This window comes from Mauremys mutica, chromosome 4, assembly GCF_020497125.1.
Source record: "Mauremys mutica isolate MM-2020 ecotype Southern chromosome 4, ASM2049712v1, whole genome shotgun sequence".
In the NCBI taxonomy this organism is placed as follows: Eukaryota; Metazoa; Chordata; order Testudines; family Geoemydidae; genus Mauremys; species Mauremys mutica.
In genome coordinates this window covers 158,497,046-158,517,956 of record NC_059075.1, presented here as the reverse complement: position 1 = coordinate 158,517,956, position 20,911 = coordinate 158,497,046, and the positions used below count along the sequence as shown (strand labels likewise).

Sequence of the window (20,911 nt, the reverse complement as noted above, 5' to 3'; positions counted from 1 at the left end):
CTCGCGACCTGCTCCCCCCTCGGCCCCTGTCCCTTCTCCCCAACCTGCTCCCCCCTCAGCCCTTGTCCCCAGCACGCCCCCGCGACCAACTCCCCGCTCAGCCCCCGTCCCCGGCACATCCCCCCCACCTGCTCTCCACTCAGCCCCCGTCCCGTTTCCCCCTCCCCTGAACACACCCCCCAGCATGCCCCTCCTGCAGACCTGGTATCCCCAGTCCCCCAAGCACCCCCCTCACCAGAGACCTCCCCCTCATTCCCTTCCCAATTACACCTTTGCTTCCCACAAAATCTCTTTTCCACTTTGGGTCCTGCTCCCGACACACACCTCCTGGAAACTGCCCCCATCTCTGGCTACATGGTCCCCCCCGAACTCCCCATTACTCATTACTCCTCCCCCAACCCCCGCATGGACTCCTCTGCTCCATACCTGTGGCGTCAGGAGTGTCGGGGAAGGGCGTGTGCAGCAGGCCAGGGGGGTAGGGACCCTGCAGCCGCTCAGCTGCCTCATCGATGGGGATCCGGGGGGGCAGCTCCGGAGGCAGCAGCTCCATGGAGTTGAAGTGGGAAGCAGCAATGGAGATGGAGCTGGGGGAGATGGAAGCTGAGGGGCGCTCAGACAGACCCCCATATGCACCTGGGGGGACAGATGCAGATGAAATTACCAATCCCCACAGAGCTGAGGGCGTTGGGACAGACCCAGTTCAGGGTTGGCTCATGCTGAGGCCATCCCATGTGGTGTGGCTCATGCTCCCTCCTCAACAGGTCCAGCTGGTCTAGTTTTCTCTGAAAGCACCCAATTCCTGAACACAGTGTGATCCAGTGGCGGGCAGTTCCACTGGCCCAGGGCAGCACATTCTCTGGATCCACCACTCCCCATGTACCCATCTCAGCTCCCTCTTCTCTCCAACTGTTATTCTCTAACGTGTCTCCTCTCTATAGTCGCTGCCACCCCTGCATAAGACACCATCAGCCCATGGCTGCTTCGAGATCCCCTGGGCCCAGGGGGGTAACTCCTCCTGCACTGCCCCTCAGCTACAGGGAAGCCCATGCCAGCTTTGGCTGTGCTGGGATCACTGCACCCAGCAAAACATCTGTAAACAAGAGAAGCAGTGGATGGAAGAAGAGTCAGGAGCCAAGTGTGAAAAGGAGGAACCAGGCTCGGGGAGAAGGGAGCTGGGTATGGAGAGACAGGCTAGGTATCTAGTGTGGCAGGTGTAGGGGAGAAGACAGCTGAAGGAGCTGGCCTAGAGGAAGGAGTGGGGGGGGCCAGCTATGGGGTGCTGGTACCTGGGGGAGGGGAAGCGGGGTTGGGGGGCCAGCTATGGGGAGCTGGTACCTGGGGGAGGGGAAGCGGGGTTGGGGGGCCAGCTATGGGGAGCTGGTACCTGAGGGAGGGGAAGCGGGGTTTGGGGACCAGCTATGTAGTTAGGGTGCTGGTATGGCTGGTTGTCACAAAGTGACAATGTTTTGTAACATTTTTATACAGGCTGGTGTGTGTGTGCGCCAGAGTTTCCCTTCTGTGCTGCACTGTTGCTCAGCGGGGAGAACAGGTGTGTGTGCTCTTGCTAGGCTAGGACACAGGTGTGGGTGTCGCCTAGTTGTCTGGACCCTTAGGTCCCATATCAGTGGAGCTCTTCAGAAAATAATGACAAATCCAATACTAGCGACCAACGACCCAGAGACATACCAACTTCCCTGCTGTGACACCCTGCACTCCATGGTCACCACTTTTATATGGCTACGATATATTTGGTACAAATGTGCCTTGTGAGGTATCATTTGAAAACTCATACTCTGCTGAACATCACTGCCCCATTGAAATGTGTGTAATAACACTTCATATCAAATGATGAGGTTTTACTGTATGATTGTTAGTGAAATAGGGTGTGATTCTGCATAACACCATAAGCCAATTTCTCAGAGACAAAGGCATGTCAGCTAGGGGTTAAAAGATCACTGCCTGCTTAATCAGAGATTCACCAGCAGGGTACTTGTAAACAGGAAATTTACAATTCATCTGAGCTGACGTACCATGGAACCGTCGGCCCCTATGACCCAGCAAGGTTTGTCCAGCACAGAAGGGTTGGGGTATCAAAGAGAGGGAAACGCCTCTAGCCACCTCTCCTCTCCTCCTTACAGCTCTCTCCTCATAACATCAGTGAAGACCTGCGGGGTACTGAACTAAGGGGAGTGGTCCCAGGCTGAAAGGAGAGACAGCCTATGAACTGAGAATTGCCTGCAGCAACTGGTGTGGAGAGAATGATGTTTGCTTCAAATCTTATTGAGCTTGGTAAAGTTTAGGAAATAGCTAGTGGTTTTGTTTTTTTTTTCTTTTGTAACCAATTCTGACTTTTATGCCTTTTCCCTTATCGTCACTTAACTGGGTCTTTCTCCAGTTAATAAACTTGGTTTATTGTTTTCGCTAAACCAGCTGGTTCAATTGAAGTGTTTAAGAAACCTCTACTTGAGACAACAAAGGCTGGTGCATAAACGTTACCCTTTGTTGGGATGTTCAACCATCTATGAGCTTGTATTGTCCAGCGGGCTATTGAGCAGTGTAAGACGCACACTGGGGGGGGGGGGGGCAGAGCTGGGACAGGGGATATGCGGGTGCCACCCTGTATCGACTCATGGCTGGCTAGGAAAGCATTCATGTAAACATCTGGGAGTGGTTTTCCATGCTAGTGGCTGCACGTGAGCAGCCTGGTGCGACAGTACAGCAGTGTCCAAGGCACCCCAGGCTGGAGAGCTAAGGGGACATGGCAGTCCGGTCCAGGGAATGCCACACCCACCGCTTAGCAGGAGGCTGAGCTGCATCTCCCCAGCTTGGGAACAAAGGACTGGGGGCAGGGGGAAGGGAGGGTAAGTACCCTGACTGCCTCCAGCAGACCACACCCTGGGAGCCTGACAAAGAAGATCAGACAGATGAGGAGAGCCTGCCCCAAGGGGCTCCCCACAGCCTGGCGGGGCTCTGGGCTGAGCAGAATGGACTGGGCTGGAACCTGAACCCCTCTGCGCTACCCTAAGGGCTCCCTGTGCCGTGGCCAGCTGACTAACACACCCCACTGCACGCCAGCGCTGTGGGACTGTCCCTGCCACGCTGGGCGAGGGGCACCGTCCCGGCAGCATGGGCATGTCTCTGCCAGAGACTGGCTCAGCGGGACTCGCTGGGCAGAGCTCACAGGGGAAGCTGGAGGCTGCAGCCCAGAGGTCCATCTAAGCAGGCAGTGAAGCCACATGGCTTGTCCAGGAAGAAGAGAGACCCCAGGGGGTCTGGCTCACTGAAGAGGTCCTCCGAGAGACTGTTCCAAAGCTGGGGCCATAGCACCGATCCTGTGGACCTGTGACAGAGCCAGAGAGGGCTGGGAGCATGCCATCCACCTATGGTATGGGAGGAGGCAGGGCTTGGGAGGCACAGAGGCGACAAGTGTTGGGGGGCTGGCTACAGGCCCCTGGTAAAGGGGGATGCAGGGCAGGGGGGCCAGCTATGGGGTGCTGGTTCAGGGGGAGAAGAGGCAGGGCTGGGGAGGGTATGGGACGGAGAGGTTGAGGATTTGGTTATGGGGGAAGATGGCTTATGGGGTGGTTCGGGGGGCTGGCAGGACCGGTGGTCTCTGCTGACACTCACCCTGGGAGAGCTGCTCGTTGCTCTCGCTGGGCACCAGGGGCAGCTCACGGCTTGGCATGCTCTCCGAGTGGTTGAGGCAGGGCAGGTCCGTGCTGCCCACGTTCTCCCTGCAGGGACACCGGCATGATTCACAGGTAAAGGACACCCCCACCCCCGGGGATGCTGCCTGACTCCCCCGCCTAGGAACCCTGCACTGAGCACAGGCCCAGGGCAGGACGCCAGGGCAACGCAGGGGGTGGAGGAGCTGGTGGCGCAGGGGACCCGGAGCCCTGTTGCCGTGATGGGGAGATGTCAGAGCTACGGTCGGGGCCAGACGCTGGCTCACTCACCCCGGGCTCATGCAGTCCTGGATGTCGGCCAGCCACGACCTCATCTGCAGCGAATCGACCGTCTCCAGGATGTACTCGAGAGAGTTCTCCATCTGCCAGGTACACCGGGTCAGCACCAGTGCCCCCGGCACCCCCTTCCCAACCCCTCATGGTGCTCAGCCCTCTAGCATCCCAATCCCCCAGCCCTTCGGCACCCCTTTTCTGCCACTCCAGCCTCAGGTGCTCCCACCCCGCTCCTCCCCTCCCCGACCGGTACGGCAGGACATCTTCCAGAACTCCTTCTGCACACGCCTGTGGGGCCACCCCCAACCTCCCAGAACCTTCTTACACCCCTCCCCCACAGAACATCTCCACAGCCTGGCCCCACAGCTGGGGCTTCCTGCTCAGACCCTCAGCACTGGGGGATGGTCCCCTCCTCCCTGCTCCCCCACAGAGGGGGGGGTGTCACAGCCCTCAGATGGCTCCACCCGCTTGGTCCCAGCCCTGTGCCTAATCCACGAGAGCAGCAGCGGTGCAAGGAAGGGGTGTGCGCTGATTCTCTCCCCCCCCCATGAGCAATTCCCCCCACAGCCTCTCCCAGTCCCCCACACCCACCTTTAAGACAAAGGTGTTTTCCTTGTCAGGCATCTCCAGCGGCGTGGTAGTGCGCACATCTGTCACCGCTGAGCAGAGGATGCTGACCCGGGCCTTGGTGGACTGAGGGCAGGTGAAGACAGCAAGGTGAGACGGGACCCACAATCAACCCAGCCCTGGGCCGGGCCATTCATTCCCCTCCCCACACAGGACTGCGTCAGGCCGAGTGCGATGGGACAGGGGTCATTACTGACCTATTACACTGAGGGTGCAGCCCAGGGAAGGGACTTTGTCAAGAGTGCACAGCCAGATCAGGAATTCAGGAGTCCAACCTGACTCTCCTACCCCTGCGGATCTCAAACAGGGGTATGTGTACCTCTGGGGATAGGCAGAAGTCTTCCAGGGGGTACATCAACTCATCTAGGCACCTGCCTAGTTTTACAACAGGCTACATAAAAAGCACTAGCCAAGTCAGTACAAACTAGGGCTGTCAATGAATTGCAGTTAATTCAAGCGATTAACTCAAAACAAATTCATTAAAAAAATCAATTGTGATTAATCACAGTTTTAATTGCACTGTTAAAGAATAAGAGAATACCAATTTACATTTATTATAAATATTTTTGGATGTTTTTCTATCTTTTCAAATAAATTGATTTCAGTTACAACACAGAACACAAAGCATACACTGCTCACTTTATATATTTTATTACAAATATTTGCACTGTAAAAAAACAAAATAGTATTTTTAATTCATCTCATACAAGTACTGTAGTGTAATCTCTTTATCGTGAAAGTGCAACTGATAAATGTAGATTGTTACATAACTGCATTCAAAAACAAAACAATGTAAAACTTTAGAGCCTACAAGTCCACTCAGTCCTACTCCTTGTTCAGCCAATCGCTAAGACAAACAAGTTTGTTTACATTTACAGGAGATGCTGCCCGCTTAGTTACGTCGCCAGACAGTGAGAACAGGCGTTCAGATGGTACTTTTGTAGCTGGCATTGCAAAGTATTTACGTACCAGATATGCTAAACGTTCATATGCCCCTTCATGTTTTGGCCACCATTCCAGAAGACATGCTTCCATACTGACGATGCTCGTTCAAAAAATAACACATTAATTAAATTTGTGACTGAACTCCTTGGGGGAGAATTGTATGTCTCTTGCTCTGTGGTTTTACCTGTGTTCTGCCATATATTTAATGTTATCGCAGTCTTGGATGATGACCCAGCACGTTGTTTGTTTTAAGAACACTTTCACTGAAGATTTGACAAAATGCAAAGAAGGTACCAATGTGAGATTTCTAAAGACAGCTGCAGCATTTGACACCAGGTTTAAGAGCCTGAAGTGCCTTCCAAAATCTGAGAGGGACGAGGTGTGGAACATGCTTTCAGAAGTCTTAAAAGAGCAAAACTCCGATTTGGAAACTATAGAACCTGAACCACCCCCCACAAAAAAATCATCCTTCTGTTGGTGGCATTTGACTCAGATGATGAAAATGAACGCGTGTTGGTCTGCACTGCTTTGGATTGTTATACCACAAAACCCACCATCAGCATGGAACCATGTTCTCTGGAATGGTGGCCGAAGCATGAAAGGGCATATGAATGTTTAGCATACTTAGCACATAAATACCTTGCAACGCCAGCAACAACAGTGCCATGAGAACGCCTGTTTTCACTTTCACGTGACATTGTAAATAAGAAGTGGGCAGCAGTATCTTCTGTAAATGTAAACAAACTTGTTTCTCTTAGCGATTGGCTGAACAAGAAGTAGTGAACTTGTAGGCTCTAAAGTTTTACATTGCTTTATTTTTGAGTGCAGTTATGTAAAAAAAACAAAACAAAAAAACTATTCTACATTCATAAGTTGCCCTGTCACGATAAAGAGATTGCACTACAGGACTTGTATGAGCTGAATTGAAAAATATTATCTTATCTTTTTTACAGTGCAAATATTTGTAATAAAAAATAATAATATAAAGTGAGCACTGTACACTTTGTATTCTCTGTTGTCATTGAAATCAATATATTTGAAAATGTAGAAAACATCCAAAAATATTTAAATGGTATTCTATGATTGTTTATCAGTGCGATTAAAATAGCAATTAACCACGATGAATTTTTAATCTCATGATTAATCGCAATTTTTAAAATCATTTGACAGCCCTAGTACAAACTAAAATTTCATACAGCCAATGATGTGTTTATACTGCTCTATGACTATACATTGAAATGTAAGTACAATATTTATATTCCAACTGATTTATTTTATAATTACATGGTAAAAATGAGAAAATCAGCCATTGTTCATAACTGATGTGCTGGGACACTCTTGTATTTTTAGGTCTGATTTTAGAGCCTAGTAGTTTTTAAGACAGATAGAACTTGGGGTACACAAGACAAATCAGACTCCTGAAAGGGGTACAGTAGTCTGGAAAGGTTAAGATCCACCTCTGTACCCTGATAAACCCCCACTCTCCTCCCAAAGCCAGGCAAGGTACCCAGAAGCCCTGTCTCCAGAACACCTTTCATTCCACCTCGCCTGTCACAACACGCACAGCTCTAGCAATGCTCCTCAATCCTGAACCGCAGCCCTCTGCCACTCCAGACTTGAGGCTCCCCCCGGCTAATCCCTATAGCAGCCCCCCATGAGGAATCCCATCAGGTGGGTGGCTGCCCCCCAGGATGGGGCACAACTCCCACTGCCCCTCACCTTGGGGGGGATGTAGAACTCCAGCAGGTAGCCCTCGCCCTCTCCCTTGCCTGCCTTCCGCAGCAGCAGCCGGCATTTCTGCCATCGGGCCCGGCTGCCACCCCCCCCTCCGCTGTCATCAGCCACGATATAATTGAGCAGCCCCTCCCGGCGCACACTGGACAGTTCCACTTTGGGGGCAGGCGCCTTGCTGAGCCGCAGCCTCTCGAACTTGTGTGTCCAGCGCTCGGTGGGCAGGGAGTCTGCGGCCCCGCCCCCCGAGGAGTTGGAATTGGTGTTGGCCCCGCCAGCCTCCTCCTCGGTGGGGGACTCGGCTGAGCTCTTCCACTGCAGGATGCCTCGCATGCTGCCCCGCACGCTGCGACTGACGTTGCGCAGGGAGAAGCGCTTCTTGAGCTTAGGCTTCGTGCTGGCAGTCGCGGCAGAGGCTGAGACGTCCTCAGAGCTACGAGACTGGCTGCTGGACAACCCTGAGGCCAGGCCGGGCTGCGGCTCCACTGGAGAGGCCACCGAGGAGTCACTGCAGGTCTCGGAGAGGTCGCGGGTGGAGGAGGAGGAGGCACCCCCGGGGCAATGATGGGCGCCAGTGAAGGGAGCGATGTCGCAGCGGGGGGGTGAGTCACCGGCACAGGCCCGGCTCACCTCGGCCTCAAAGTGTTCCACGAAGTGCTCCGCGAAGCGGCGGGAGAAGGCAGCCTCGGCCCCCGGTGCTGCAAACTGGGGGTTCTCGCTCAGGAAGGCACGGAAACGCCGTGCGAAGTCCAGGGCGGCTGCCCGGGCATGGGCCTCGCAGAAATCCCGCCAGCCGGGTGAGGGCAGCGGTGCCGCTGCCTCCACCACCCCCGGTGGCGCCACGCTGCCGTTCATGCTGCTGCCGCTGTCCAGGAGACAGGGGCCCCGGGAGGGGCTGGGCGCCAGGATCCTGACCACCAGGAGGCTGCTGCTGCTGCTACTGTCGTGCTCACCTGGGAGAGTGGGGGAAAGAGAGAGTGAGAAGACAAGCAGGGAATGCAGCACTGTGGGGTAAGCCCAGGGGAGCACAGCTCCAGAGGGGGACTTTGGGGGTACACCAGGAAGCGATGGGTAAAGGGGGCACAGCTCCAGAGAGAAAAGAAATAGCCCCAGGACACACCACATGGCCGGGAAGCTGAGCAAAGGTGACAGAAGATCCTGTTGGGGGTGGAACTCTAGGGTGGGAAGAGGGCACAGCGCAGAGACCTCAGGGTGGGGGATGCAAAGGGGCTGGGGAGAGCCCCTAGAGATACCCTGGGGAGCACGGTGCTGGGCTGGGGGAGTACGTGGGAGGGCACTGCACCCAGGGCACTGCCCCAAGCGGGCATGAACCCCAGGAGGGGAAGATGGGCTGGGGGATTCCCCTGGGAAGAAGGTGCAATGAAAGGAGAAGCCATGGGCAAGGAGGTGCCTAGGGGAGTTGCTGGGGAGACGCCCAGGTGGCAAGAGGGAGAAGGTGGCTCCAGGGTGTAACACTGGGAGGCACAGCACCATGGGAAGGAAGAGGTGGGGGGGCACCCTGTCTCCCCATTTCCCTTTACGCCCAGGCTTAGCCTCCCTTTCAGCGCCCCTCAGTTGCCCCAAACCTTCTTCCTTCAAGCTCCTGCCCCAGCCAGGCCCCCACCCCCATCCCCACCAAAACCTCCTTCCTCTGGGCTCCTGCCCCAGCCAGGCCCCCAGCTCCAGAGTTTTCCCTGGGAATTGAAATGAAGTGGGGGTGTTCGAATGTATAGCGGAGTGAGGGCTGACAACAGGTTAGACCGTGTGGGTGAAGGTGGGCTGTATGGCACCATAGTAAAAACTGAAAAATGTTTCACAACCATTTTATTAGATTTAACTCGTGTTTTAAAATCATCACACAAATTAAAGTTGGCTATTCAAGTCTACTATGAAGCACAACAACTACATCCTTCTTGGTTTCTTCTTGTAATTTTGCACATCGCTGTTAATGAACTTCTCAAATGCACTGTGTTCATTTTTTGGTGGCTTCTCATGTGTCCAGTACTTCCAGTCCTTCAGGTATGCTCATGATCATGCAGAACGCAACTTCTTTCAGAACACAAAATTCTATTCAGTGAGGAAAAAGAACACTCAACTGTAGCTGTTGAGACTGGGAGTAGCAAGAGATGAATTCTCACTTCTTTCACCCAGGAAACATAGCACAAAGATTGGGTCGAACCACTAATGATGAAAAAGAAAAAGTTGAAGTCAAATCTTTGTTCGTTCATCGTATGATATTCCACTCTATGTTCAAATTCTCTGCTCTGTCCTGATCACCTGACAGCCCCATTTTTGGTAGTGTCTCACTTCACTCAATGATCGGTGTTTTATAAAACAGGCATCTGTAAAAGCTACATGGAGGTTGAGTACAATCCAGAAGTCACTGTTGTAGATTTGTAAGAATCAAGTCTGTGTACTTTTTCAGCTGTCTTAAACACTTCTTGTCTTCTTCACTTAAGGATTCAATACAAGTGCCTTCATTAGTCAACTTCTGGACTGAAGTCTTCGCTTCTTCCAGTACATTTTCAATGGCTCTCTCTTTGATTGATCCAAGTGTAGTATCTATTGCTGGACAGTGATCTACTACTGTTGTAGCAGATGCCTGGATGGCATTGTTTAATGACCCAAGTGGTTTCAACAGTAGACTTAAAAGAGAGAGAATGGTGATAGTCTTCTGTAAACTCAGGACAGATCTAAATAGTGAGGCTACTATCTCGGTAGATACTTTCCAAAGCCAGTAATAATGGTTGCAGTAATTTTAAGACAACAGCCAAAGATCGCTCATGAGAAAGCCAGCAGGTTTTCCCAGGTTGGATTAATTTGAACTTCAGTCACATTGTATCTTATATTTTTTCCAAGACATTCAGTCCTTCTGGACCCTTGCTGGGAAAAAGAAAAAAAAAAGAGTATAATGAAGACATTAAATTGATGGCTTTTTAAATATCTTTTGAAGATTCTGCAGCTCATACTAGTGCTAGTTGGAGAAGATGGTCTCTGCAGTGTGTATAGGAGAGATTAGGGTTACAACTTTTCTCTGAGCAAAGCTTATACTCCACTATGTCTTCCAGAGAAGTTTGCAGCTCCATTGAATGCACAAGCAGCCATCTCTTCAGGGTTCAATTTACAAGCAATTAACTCTTCTAAGACGTGGGTTGTCAGAGATGCAGCTGATGTGTCTTCTATAAGCTGAACATCTGGAAATGCAGCTGTTGGCCTGCTACTGACATGAAAATAATCACAATGACTTAATACTTGATGCCCATATGCATCGATTCATTCATCGGCCATGTATGCACATTTTCTGAATGCAGTGAGAGTTCTTCACTTTTTCAACTGCTGAACCTTTCACTGCTGCACCACATGCTTCTAACCAGCCAGTTGAGTTTCTTGCAGAAAGACAGCGAACATCTGCTGGTCTTGTTCGGAACCAGAGTCCAACTTCAGGATTAACAACAGAAAATGAACTTAACATTGGACTCCTGCTTGCAGGCTGTGGTATGATTGTTGCGACGGTCACATTTGTTCTCAAAACTGTGCTTTGTCTCCAGAATTCTTAACAGCCTCATTAAGTTCTTCTACAATTGGCTGTGACAGTGACTGGCTTACAAGGCTTTCAGCATGTCGACGCAGTCCAGAGGCCTGGTGTTTTGCAGCCTTTTCATGTAGGTTGTCAGCATTGGCTTTGCTGATCAGTTTGGCAAACCAAGATCCTCCACTTTTAATATATTAATCCACGGTATGCCCACATCTTGAATACTGCATGCAGTTCTGGTTGCCCCATGTCAAAAAAGATATATTGGAACTGGAGAAGGTACAGAGAAGAACTGAAATGATTAGGGGTATGGAATAGATTCCATATGAGGAGAGATTAATAAAACTGGGACTTTTCAGCTTGGAAAAGAGATGACTAAGTGTGGCTATGATAGAGGTCTATAAAATCTTGACTGGTGTGGAGAAAGTGAACAAGGAAATGTTATTTAGCCCTTCAAATAACACAAGACCTAGGGGTCACCCAATTACATTAATAGGCAGCAGGTTTAAAACAAACACACACAAGGAAGTATTTCCTCACACAATGCACAATTAACCTTTCAAACTCTTTGTCAGAGGATGCTGTGAAGGCCAAAACTATAAGCATGTTCAAAAAAGAACTAGATAAGTTCCTGGAGGACAAGTCCATCAATAAAAGCAGCAAAGCGTCCTGTGGCACCTTATAGACTAACAGAAGTTTTGGAGCATGAGCTTTCGTGGGTGAATACCCACTTCGTCGGATACATGTATCCGACGAAGTGGGTATTCACCCACGAAAGCTCATGCTCCAAAACTTCTGTTAGTCTATAAGGTGCCACAGGACGCTTTGCTGCTTTTACAGATCCAGACTAACACGGCTACCCCTCTGATACTTAAGTGCATTAATGGCTATTAGCCAGGATGGGCGGGAATGCAACACCATTCTCTGAATGTCCCTAGTCTATGCGCGCCAGAAGCTGGGAGTGGATGACGGGATGGATCACTGGATGATTACTTGTTCAGTTCATTCCCTCTGGGGCACCTGGCATCGGTCACTGTCAGACAACAGGATACTGGGCTAGATGGACAATCGGTCTGACCGTTCTTATGTAAAAATGAATTATAATATAACAATACAAATGTTTAGTACTAAAATTCCCCAATATAGTGATCTCTCAAGATAGCAACAATGTGAGATAATTACCTTGGCAAATAATGCATTTTAAAAATCTTGGCCTACTAGGAAATGTATATTTATATTTGTTTCCCAGTCACAAATCTAGCATTTGGGAGCAAAGTCACTAAAATGTAGCCCAACAAACAAATGTTCCTTTAATGTACCCCTCCCTTCTCCCTCCACCGCACCCCACTCATATTAGTAGTCCTTGGTCAGTGGAGAGACAGAGTTCAGAGGTGCTTTTGTGTGAGTTCACCTCCCTCCCTGCGGGGGGGGAGGGGGAACTTGTTCGTTCCTCCAGCCGCTCGCCACTTGCTCCGGCTGCTCGCTCTGGACGCTGTTGTTTGTCATGCCACCATTCACTCTGCTGCCACCTGCCACCGTGACCTCTGCAAGTTGGTCTCTTGAGGTTCCACCAACTCTCAGTGGGGAACCTCACTGCTAGTGCAGCCTGGGCAGGGTCCTCCCCAGAAATGCTGCCCTGCAGCAAGTCTACGCCCTTAGATTATCAGTGATCACTTAAAAAAAAAAAAACCTCTATGGAGCCTAATCAGCTCTATCCTTAAATCAGGGAGGGGGCAGATCAAATGGCACCTGTGACTCTTAGGTAGAGTTGACACCACCAAGCAAAACACCTGTCCCCCACCCTTTCTCTACACCGGGATCTGGCATCCAAACCCCCTGCTTACCGAGTGCAGTTCAGCTGATGGTGAGCAATGCTTAATTTGTAATGAAAGAGGTGCTGGGGTTCAACAATTAAGTGCCAGGGCTCCAGCAAGTTTTTTACATTAATCATTGATGTGGCAAGCCCAGAGGTCCTGGGGCTATGAACTGCCAAGTCTAGAGGTGCCAGGGCTTAGCCCTGGCACAAAATAAAGCACTGAGGGTAACCTCCGCAATCAGGACAGGCTAAGCACAGTTCTGCTGCCCTTTACTCCTACAATAACAACATTTAATGCCTCCTGCATTCAATAGTAAAGTGATTTGTAACCCAACACCAGACAAGCTTGATCACTTGGGCAGCACAGCTCTGTCTGCTGGATACCTAGGCAGGGTGGATGTGTTCGTGTAAATACAATCTGGGCCTGAAGCCTTTTCCTCTTCCCAGCTCATCACCAGCTGTCAGAGGGGAGCTCGCTAACACCTTGTCTACAAGTCACAATTGGAAATTATTAGGTTGGCCAACATCACGGAAATGGATGCGCCAACGCCGTGGTAACAAATTGCAGCCAGGTGAGGGAACTGCTCTTTGTCCCCACATTCCCCACCTGTCAGTCTGGCTCAGGTCACAGGCTGTCACCCTGTGCACAGCTGTCACCTGGCATGTGGCTGGCACGGCTGTAACAGGTGTCAAGCTGTCACCCCTGCGCGCAAGCATCAGGCTGTAGCTGGTGTCAGGCTGTCACTGCTGTCACCCTGCACACGAGTATCAGGCTGTCACCCTGCACGTGAGTCTCAGCCTGTAGCTGGTGTCAGGCTGTCACTGCTGTCACCCTATGCAGAGGTGTCGGGCTGTCACCTTGCGTGGGGCTGTCAGCCTGTAGGTGGTGTCAGGCTGTCACCCTGCACGTGAGTCTCAGCCCGTCACTGGTGTCAGGCTGTCACTGCTGTCACCCTATGCAGAGGTGTCGGGCTGTCACCCTGCGTGGGGCTGTCAGGCTGTCGCTGGTGTCAGGCTGTCACTGCTGTCACCCTACGCAGAGGTGTCGGGCTGTCACCCTGCGTGGGGCTGTCAGGCTGTCACGGCTGTCACCCTATGCAGAGGTGTCGGGCTGTCACCCTGCGTGGGGCTGTCAGGCTGTCGCTGGTGTCAGGCTGTCACGGCTGTCACCCTATGCAGAGGTGTCGGGCTGTCACCTTGCGTGGGGCTGTCGGGCTGTCGCTGGTGTCAGGCTGTCACGGCTGTCACCCTATGCAGAGGTGTCGGGCTGTCGCCCTGCGTGGGGCTGTCGGGCTGTCGCTGGTGTCAGGCTGTCACTGCTGTCACCCTATGCAGAGGTGTCGGGCTGTCACCCTGCGTGGGGCTGTCGGGCTGTCGCTGGTGTCAGGCTGTCACGGCTGTCACCCTATGCAGAGGTGTCGGGCTGTCGCCCTGCGTGGGGCTGTCGGGCTGTCGCTGGTGTCAGGCTGTCACGGCTGTCACCCTATGCAGAGGTGTCGGGCTGTCGCCCTGCGTGGGGCTGTCGGGCTGTCGCTGGTGTCAGGCTGTCACTGCTGTCACCCTATGCAGAGGTGTCGGGCTGTCACCCTGCGTGGGGCTGTCGGGCTGTCGCTGGTGTCAGGCTGTCACCCTGCACGTGAGTCTCAGCCTGTCGCTGGTGTCAGGCTGTCACGGCTGTCACCCTATGCAGAGGTGTCGGGCTGTCACCTTGCGTGGGGCTGTCGGGCTGTCGCTGGTGTCAGGCTGTCACTGCTGTCACCCTATGCAGAGGTGTCGGGCTGTCACCTTGCGTGGGGCTGTCGGGCTGTCGCTGGTGTCAGGCTGTCACGGCTGTCACCCTATGCAGAGGTGTCGGGCTGTCGCCCTGCGTGGGGCTGTCGGGCTGTCGCTGGTGTCAGGCTGTCACCCTGCAAGCGGCTGTTCCCATTACCACCCAAAGCTCCAGCCAGTGACGGAACTGGCCGCGCGGCGGGGAAGGAGATGAGCACGGGGGGGGGGGGGGGACCCCTGCCCAGCTCCAGCCGCACCAGGCCGGGCGGAGACCGGGGGCGGGGCCCAACGGGAGCCGGACCGAGTCTCACCATCCCGCCCGGCGACTCTGGCTCCTCCCGGGTCTCGGCAGCGGCAGCTTCCGAGTCTGTCTCCGTTACAGCGAAGAGGGGACAAGGCCCTGGTCTCGTCACTTCCGCTTCCGGGTGCTCCGTCCCTACGTCGCACGCATAGGCTTCCGCTTCCGGGAAGTAACCGGAAACCCCGTCCCACGGGGAGCGGGACCAGAGCGGCTGCGCAACAGCACCATAGAGAGGAGGCGGTTACGGGCTAGAGCGACTCGGCTTCCGGCGTAAAACCATAGACGATAGTTAGGCTGAGGGTAGAGCGGCGTCCGCTAGTGGCGATGCCACAGCGGGGCCGAGTCCGCCTGCCTAGAACGACTCCTGCGGGGCAGAGTTACCATAGAGAGGCGACAACTGCGGGTGGCAAATATCATAGAGTGGTAGGGGGCTACGCCAGAGCGCCTCCCACGGGCGATCCGTACCATAGAGATGAGTGGCTGGAGGGACGAGAACTGCCTACAACGCCACACTTGCACCATAGAGTCGGGGAAGTCGGGCTAGAAGAAAGAACAGCAAATACCATAGAGCGAACGGGCTAGAGCGGCCGCTCCCCATAAACCTCAAGTGCTGGCGGATCGAGGGAATGGAACGGCGGCTGCCATAGAGCCCGGCCCATGCGGGGACAGAGCGCCCCCTGCAGGAGCGACAGCCCGCCGGGCCATGGGGGGGGCAGGGAATGGGCCTTGTCCCAGCCCCGCCCCTTCCCACCTCTGCCCCAGACCCCCCCCCCCCCCGCAGCCCCCGCTCCCCAAACCAGCCAGGGGCCGGTGGCACCTTAAAGCCGAACAGATTGATTGGGGCATCAGCTTCCGTGGGTACCTGAAGATCTGGGTTTTACCCACAAAAGCCGATGCCCCAGTCAATCTGTTCGGCTTTAAGGTGCCACCGGCCCCCTCATTGTTTTGTGGATACAGACTAACACGGCTACCCCCTGACACTTCAAACCCCAAAGCCCACCCTGCCCCATTACAGCTGATGCACCGGCCTGGGGCAGGAGAGCTGAGGCTCCAATCAGATTAATAAGGGCCAGGGGAGTTTGCGGCACAGAGCAATGGGCTCAGGCTCTCTGCAGACTCAGGGCAAGGGCGCTGTTAGTCACACTTGTGGCAGCTCCTCCCTCTCCGAGGGATGGACTCAGGCAGCACTGGTTACCCTCAGGTCATTTTTGGAAGGTTATGGCTACAGCCATGAGGCTTAGCCACTTACCCTTTAAATGTAAGCTGAGGGTCAGGAGAATCTGAATACACCTGTGGGCCCCACACAAATGCCTCCTGGGGCCTGCATGTTTGTCACACCTGTTGTCATTTTCAGCTGGGGTGGTGAGCTCAGTTGGCTTGCAGGTCCATGTTTCTAAAGCTTTGGATTGAGTTGGTTTTAGGGTGGCTGTCTTGATTTAGGTGGTGCCGGAAATGGAGTGTCCCTGATTTAAGCCTTAATTGTAGCAGAAGCCATCCAGACTTGATTTAAATACTTCAAGGGATGGAGAATCCAGCCCATCCTTAAGTGAGTTGTTCCAATGATTAATTAGCATCACCATTAAAAACTTGTGCCTTCCAGTATGAATGTGTCTCGCTCCAACGTCTAGGTGCTGGATTAAAGAGCCCTCTGCTATGAGAAACTGCCTCCCGATGTAGGCCCAACATGTCAGTAACAGCAGTGTGCAGGCGGTCAGACTAGATGATCAGAGTAGCCCCTTCTGACCTTAAAGGCTGAGTCTATGTCACCTCTCAATTGTCTCTTCTATAAGCTAAATAATTTGTGCTTTTTCAGTGTCTCTCTGTGAGGCAGGTTTTCCAGACCATGAGTTGATCTTGTGACTTTTTCTGAACCTTTTCCAATTTATCAACATCCTTTTTGAAGTCTGGACACCCGAACTAGACACAGTATTCAGTAACGATCTAACTGATGCTGTAACTCCCCTTCCCTGCTCTTACTTGATACTTCCCTGTTTATATATCCATGATTGCGTTTGCCCTGTTGGCCACCACATCAACTTGAAGATCCTGTTTGGTTCAGTGTACAGTAGGGTGGGCTGGATAAACCCAGAAAACCTCACTGTGATGATCTAGTCTGACCTCCTGTATAACACGGGCCAAAGGATTTCTCTTGAGTTAATTCCTGTTTGAACTGGAATAGATCTTTTAGCAAAACATCCAATCTTGATTTAGAAATCGCTGTCACAGCCCTGGTAAATTGTTCCCTGGTAAAAAATTGCATCTTATTTCCAATCTGAATTTGTCTAATTTCAGTTTCCAGACACTGCATCATGTTACATCTCTGTCTGTAGATTGAAGAGCCCTCTACTATTAAATCTCTGTTCCCTATGTAGGTACTTACAGATCAGAGGTGGGCAAACTTTTTGGCCAGAGGGCCACATCTGGGTGGGAAACTGCATGCAGGGCCAGGGTAAGGGGTTGGGATGCAGGAGGGAGTGCGGGAGGCGGTGTGGTGTGCAGGAAGGAGCTCAGGGCAGGGGGTTGGGGTGCAGGAGGGGTGTGAGGTGTAGCAGGGAGCTTAGGGCAGGGAGTTGGGGTGCAGGAGGGGTGTGGTGTGCAGGAAGGAGCTCAGGGCAGGGGGTTGGGGTGCAGGAAGGGTGCGAGGTGCGGCAGGGGGCTGGGGTGCGGGAGGGATGTGAGGTGCAGCAAGGAGCTCAGGGCAGGGAGTTGGGGTGCAAGAGGGGTGCGAGGTGCAGCAGGGGGCTCAGGGCAGGGGGTTGGGGTGCAGGAGGGGGCTCAGGGCAGGGGGTTGGGATGCAGGAGGGGTGTGGGGTGGGGCAGGGAGCTCAGGGCAGGGAGTTGGGGTGCAGGAAGGGTGCGAGGTGCAGCAGGGAGTTGAGGGCAGGGAGTTGGGGTGTAGGAGGGGTGTGAGGTGCAGCAGGGGGCTCAGGGCAGGGGGTTGGGGTGCAGGAGGGGTGTGAGGTGCAGCAGGGAGCTCAGGTCAGGGAGTTTGGGTGCAGAAGGGGGCTCAGGTCAGGGAGTTGGGGTGCAGGAGGGGTGTGAGGTGCAGCAGGGAGCTCAGGGCAGGGAGTTGGGGTGCAGACTGCAGGAGGGGGCTCAGGGCAGGGGATTGGGATGCAGGAGGGGTATGGGGTGCGGCAGGGAGCTCAGGGCAGGGAGTTGGGGTGTGGGGTAGGGCAGGGGGTTGGAGCGCAGGAGGGGTGTGAGGTGCAGCAGGGAGCTCAGGGCAGGGAGTTGCGGTGCAGGAGGGGTGTGGCAGGAGGCTCAGGGCAGGGGGTTGGGGTGCGGCAGGCAGTTGGAGTGCGGGAAGGGTTTCAGAATTCCAGAAGATGTTAAACTGTTAGACATTTTTAAATTAGCAGGTCTAGAGAACTTGCAACCAAGAGTTTTAAAAGAGCTATCCAAGGAGCTAGTTGGGCCATTAATACTGATTTTTCAACTAATGATGTGCCAATATTTACAAAGGGTAAATGCCATGACCAAGGTAGTTACAGGCCTGTCAGCCTGACAATTGATGCAAGGCAAATAATGGAGCAGCTGATATAGGACTCTATTAATAAAGAATTAAAGGAGGTAACATAATTAATGGCAATCAGCATGGGTTTATGGAAAACCAATCCTGTCAAACTAATGAATTGCTTTCTTTCATGAGATTACAAGTTTGATATAAGTCACTGTTGATTTAATATACTTAAACCTCTGTAAGGTATTTGACTAGGTATTGCAGGACATTTTGATTAAGAAACTAGAACAATACAAAATCAACATGGCACACATTAAATGGATTAAACGTTTGCTTACTGATAGGCTTCAAAATATAATTGTATAGGGGGAAGGTATGTTTCCAGTGGCCCCTGCAAGGATCGGTTCCTGTCCCTGCACTATAACATTTTTATCAATGACCTCAAAGAGAACATAAAAGCATGACTTATAAAGTCTGCAGCTGATGAGGACAGGTCACCTGATACAGAGCTATCTGGATTGCTTGGTCAGCTGAGCACAAGCAAACAATATGCATTTTAATATGGCCAAATATAAACTCAGACATCTGGGAACAAATAACATAGGCTGTGCTTAGAGGATGGGGGACTCTATCTTGAGAAGCAGTGACCCCAAAAGGATTTGGGTGTCATCATTCAGACATGAACTCCCAGCGCAATGCTGTGACTAAAAGGGTTAATGTGATTCCTGAATGTATAAATGGGAATATTGAATCAGAGTAGACTGGTTATATTACCTTTGTATTTGGCCCTGATGCAATTGCTGCTGGAATCTTGTGTCCAGTTCTGGTGCCAACAATTGAGAAAGGATGTTGATAAATTAGCAAAGGTTCAGAGAAGAGCCACAAGAATGATAAAAGGATTAGAAAACACGCCTTATAGTAACAGACTCCAGGAACTAAATATTGTGAGCTTAACAAAGAGGGTGACTTGAACACAGTCTATACATTCCTATGTGGGGAATAGACATTTAATAACAGAGAACTCTTCAGTTTAGCAGAGAAGAGGCAATGACATGAAACTGCAGTTAGGCCTTGTCTATACTGCAGAGTTTTTTTGTTTTTTGCCAAAAGGCAGCTTTTGGTGATGACACAATACTGCAAGGCCAGTTTTGGTGACAAAACGCTTCAGTTTTGGTGACAAAATAAAACCACCTAAACGATCTAGGGCCTTTTATGCGAAACTATTGTCAACAAAGTGCCAGTGTAGACACCATGCTTGATTTTTATCACCTGGCCTCCAGAAGGTGTCCCACAATGCCCATCCTGACCACTCTGGTCAGCAATTCCAGTTCCACTACCCTGCAGCCAGGTAAGCAACTGTCCGCCGACCGCCCCTCCTCCTTTAAAGACCTGGGAAATTTTGAAATTCCACTTCCTGTTTGCTTGGTGTGGAGAGCTCACATCACATCTTCCCAGCTGACCATGGCGGTTCCATGCGGCAAACGCTCTCCCGTTTGGACCAATGTGGATCGGCGGGATATGCTGAGTGTCTGGGGAGAGGAGGCTGTGCAGTCACAGCTGCACTCCAGCCATAGGAATTTTGATACCTACAGGCAGATTTCTCAAAGCTTGTGCGAAAAGGGTTATGATCGGGACATGCTGCAGTGCATGGCAAAGGTCAAGGAGCTGAGCCACGCGAGGCAAACTGTCCCTCCAGTGCTGCCGTTTTGAGAAGGAGTTGAATGCTATCCTCGGCAACGACCCCACCTCCACCACCAAGAGCCCCATGGATACTTCGACGTGGCTGGAGCTGGCAGAAAGCGGACCTAACCCAGCGGATGAAGTCATTGACAAAAAGGTTGAGGTAAATGATGATGTGGAGCCCACGGTAGGGTCACTTGGTGGTGCGTCCAGTCAGGAGCTGTTAAGAAGCAGGAGCAGACACCCCTGATAACTGGTTTTGCTTTGTGAAGTGCTGAGGTGGGTTGAGGGCATAGAAATGGCTATGTTTCTGTGTGCTGGACATTTCCCTGTGCAGCTAAGAAGTACGGTGGAGCAGGGTGTTGATGCACATCATGATTTCACAGGAATCCTCCGGAGAGATCTCTAGGGAACTTTCCTGGAGATACTTGGCAATCCTCTGCTGAAGGTTTCTTGGCAGAGCTGCTTTGTTCCTTCCCCCATTGAAGGAAACTTTCCCGCCGTTCTGCAATCACTTGTGCAGGGACAAAGGGGCACCCAGCTAAGCAGCATAGGGATCAGGGCGGAAGCCATAAGCATGTAGTAGATACTCCCTTGCTTCCCCTCAGGAGTGAGATATCTGGTCTCTCTCTCTCTCACACACACACACACACACACACACACACACACACTCCCTAGTCAACAGTACCACAACCCTTTCATATTGATTTTCTCCCCATGTACAATGCCCCCCACCCCGGGGTACACTCACCATGCTCGGGGTGTTGGCTGGCATTTGGTTACTGAGAAAGTGATTGGTATGTTACTAGAGGTGTATTTTAGTGTACTGTTTCAATGCTGTGCGCATATTTAATCATACTTCTGTGTATTGTTCCTTGTGCTTCTGCAGATGTGGCCTTCAGAGGCATCCCCTACACACCGGCAGAGCACCTCCGCCAGTTAAGAAAGCATCCAAGATGGAGCAAGGAAGACATGCACATGACTTATGAGGAGAGACTGAGGGAACTGGGATTGTTTAGTCTGCAGAAGAGAAGAATGAGGGGGGATTTGATAGCTGCTTTCAACCAACTGAAGGGGGTTCCAAAGA

The 20,911-nt window shown here is 52.1% G+C and overlaps 1 protein-coding gene across 2 annotated transcripts in view; it reads right to left on the bottom strand.

Annotated features, from left to right (window-relative positions):
• Window positions 1-20,911, bottom strand: part of SH2B1 (SH2B adaptor protein 1) — a 30,151-nt gene that overhangs the window by 6,650 nt on the left and 2,590 nt on the right. The window contains exons 1-6 of one of the 2 annotated variants that reach the window (XM_045013305.1): window positions 14,692-14,838; window positions 7,251-8,215; window positions 4,551-4,652; window positions 3,957-4,048; window positions 3,628-3,734; window positions 427-633 (exon numbers count right to left, since the gene is read on the bottom strand). In XM_045013305.1, the coding sequence (XP_044869240.1) occupies window positions 427-633; window positions 3,628-3,734; window positions 3,957-4,048; window positions 4,551-4,652; window positions 7,251-8,117 (1,375 nt within the window). In that variant the 5' untranslated portion in view covers window positions 8,118-8,215; window positions 14,692-14,838. Of the gene's footprint in view, window positions 1-426; window positions 634-3,627; window positions 3,735-3,956; window positions 4,049-4,550; window positions 4,653-7,250; window positions 8,216-14,691; window positions 14,839-20,911 lie in introns of those variants that run through there. The other variant, XM_045013306.1, reaches the window with a different exon arrangement.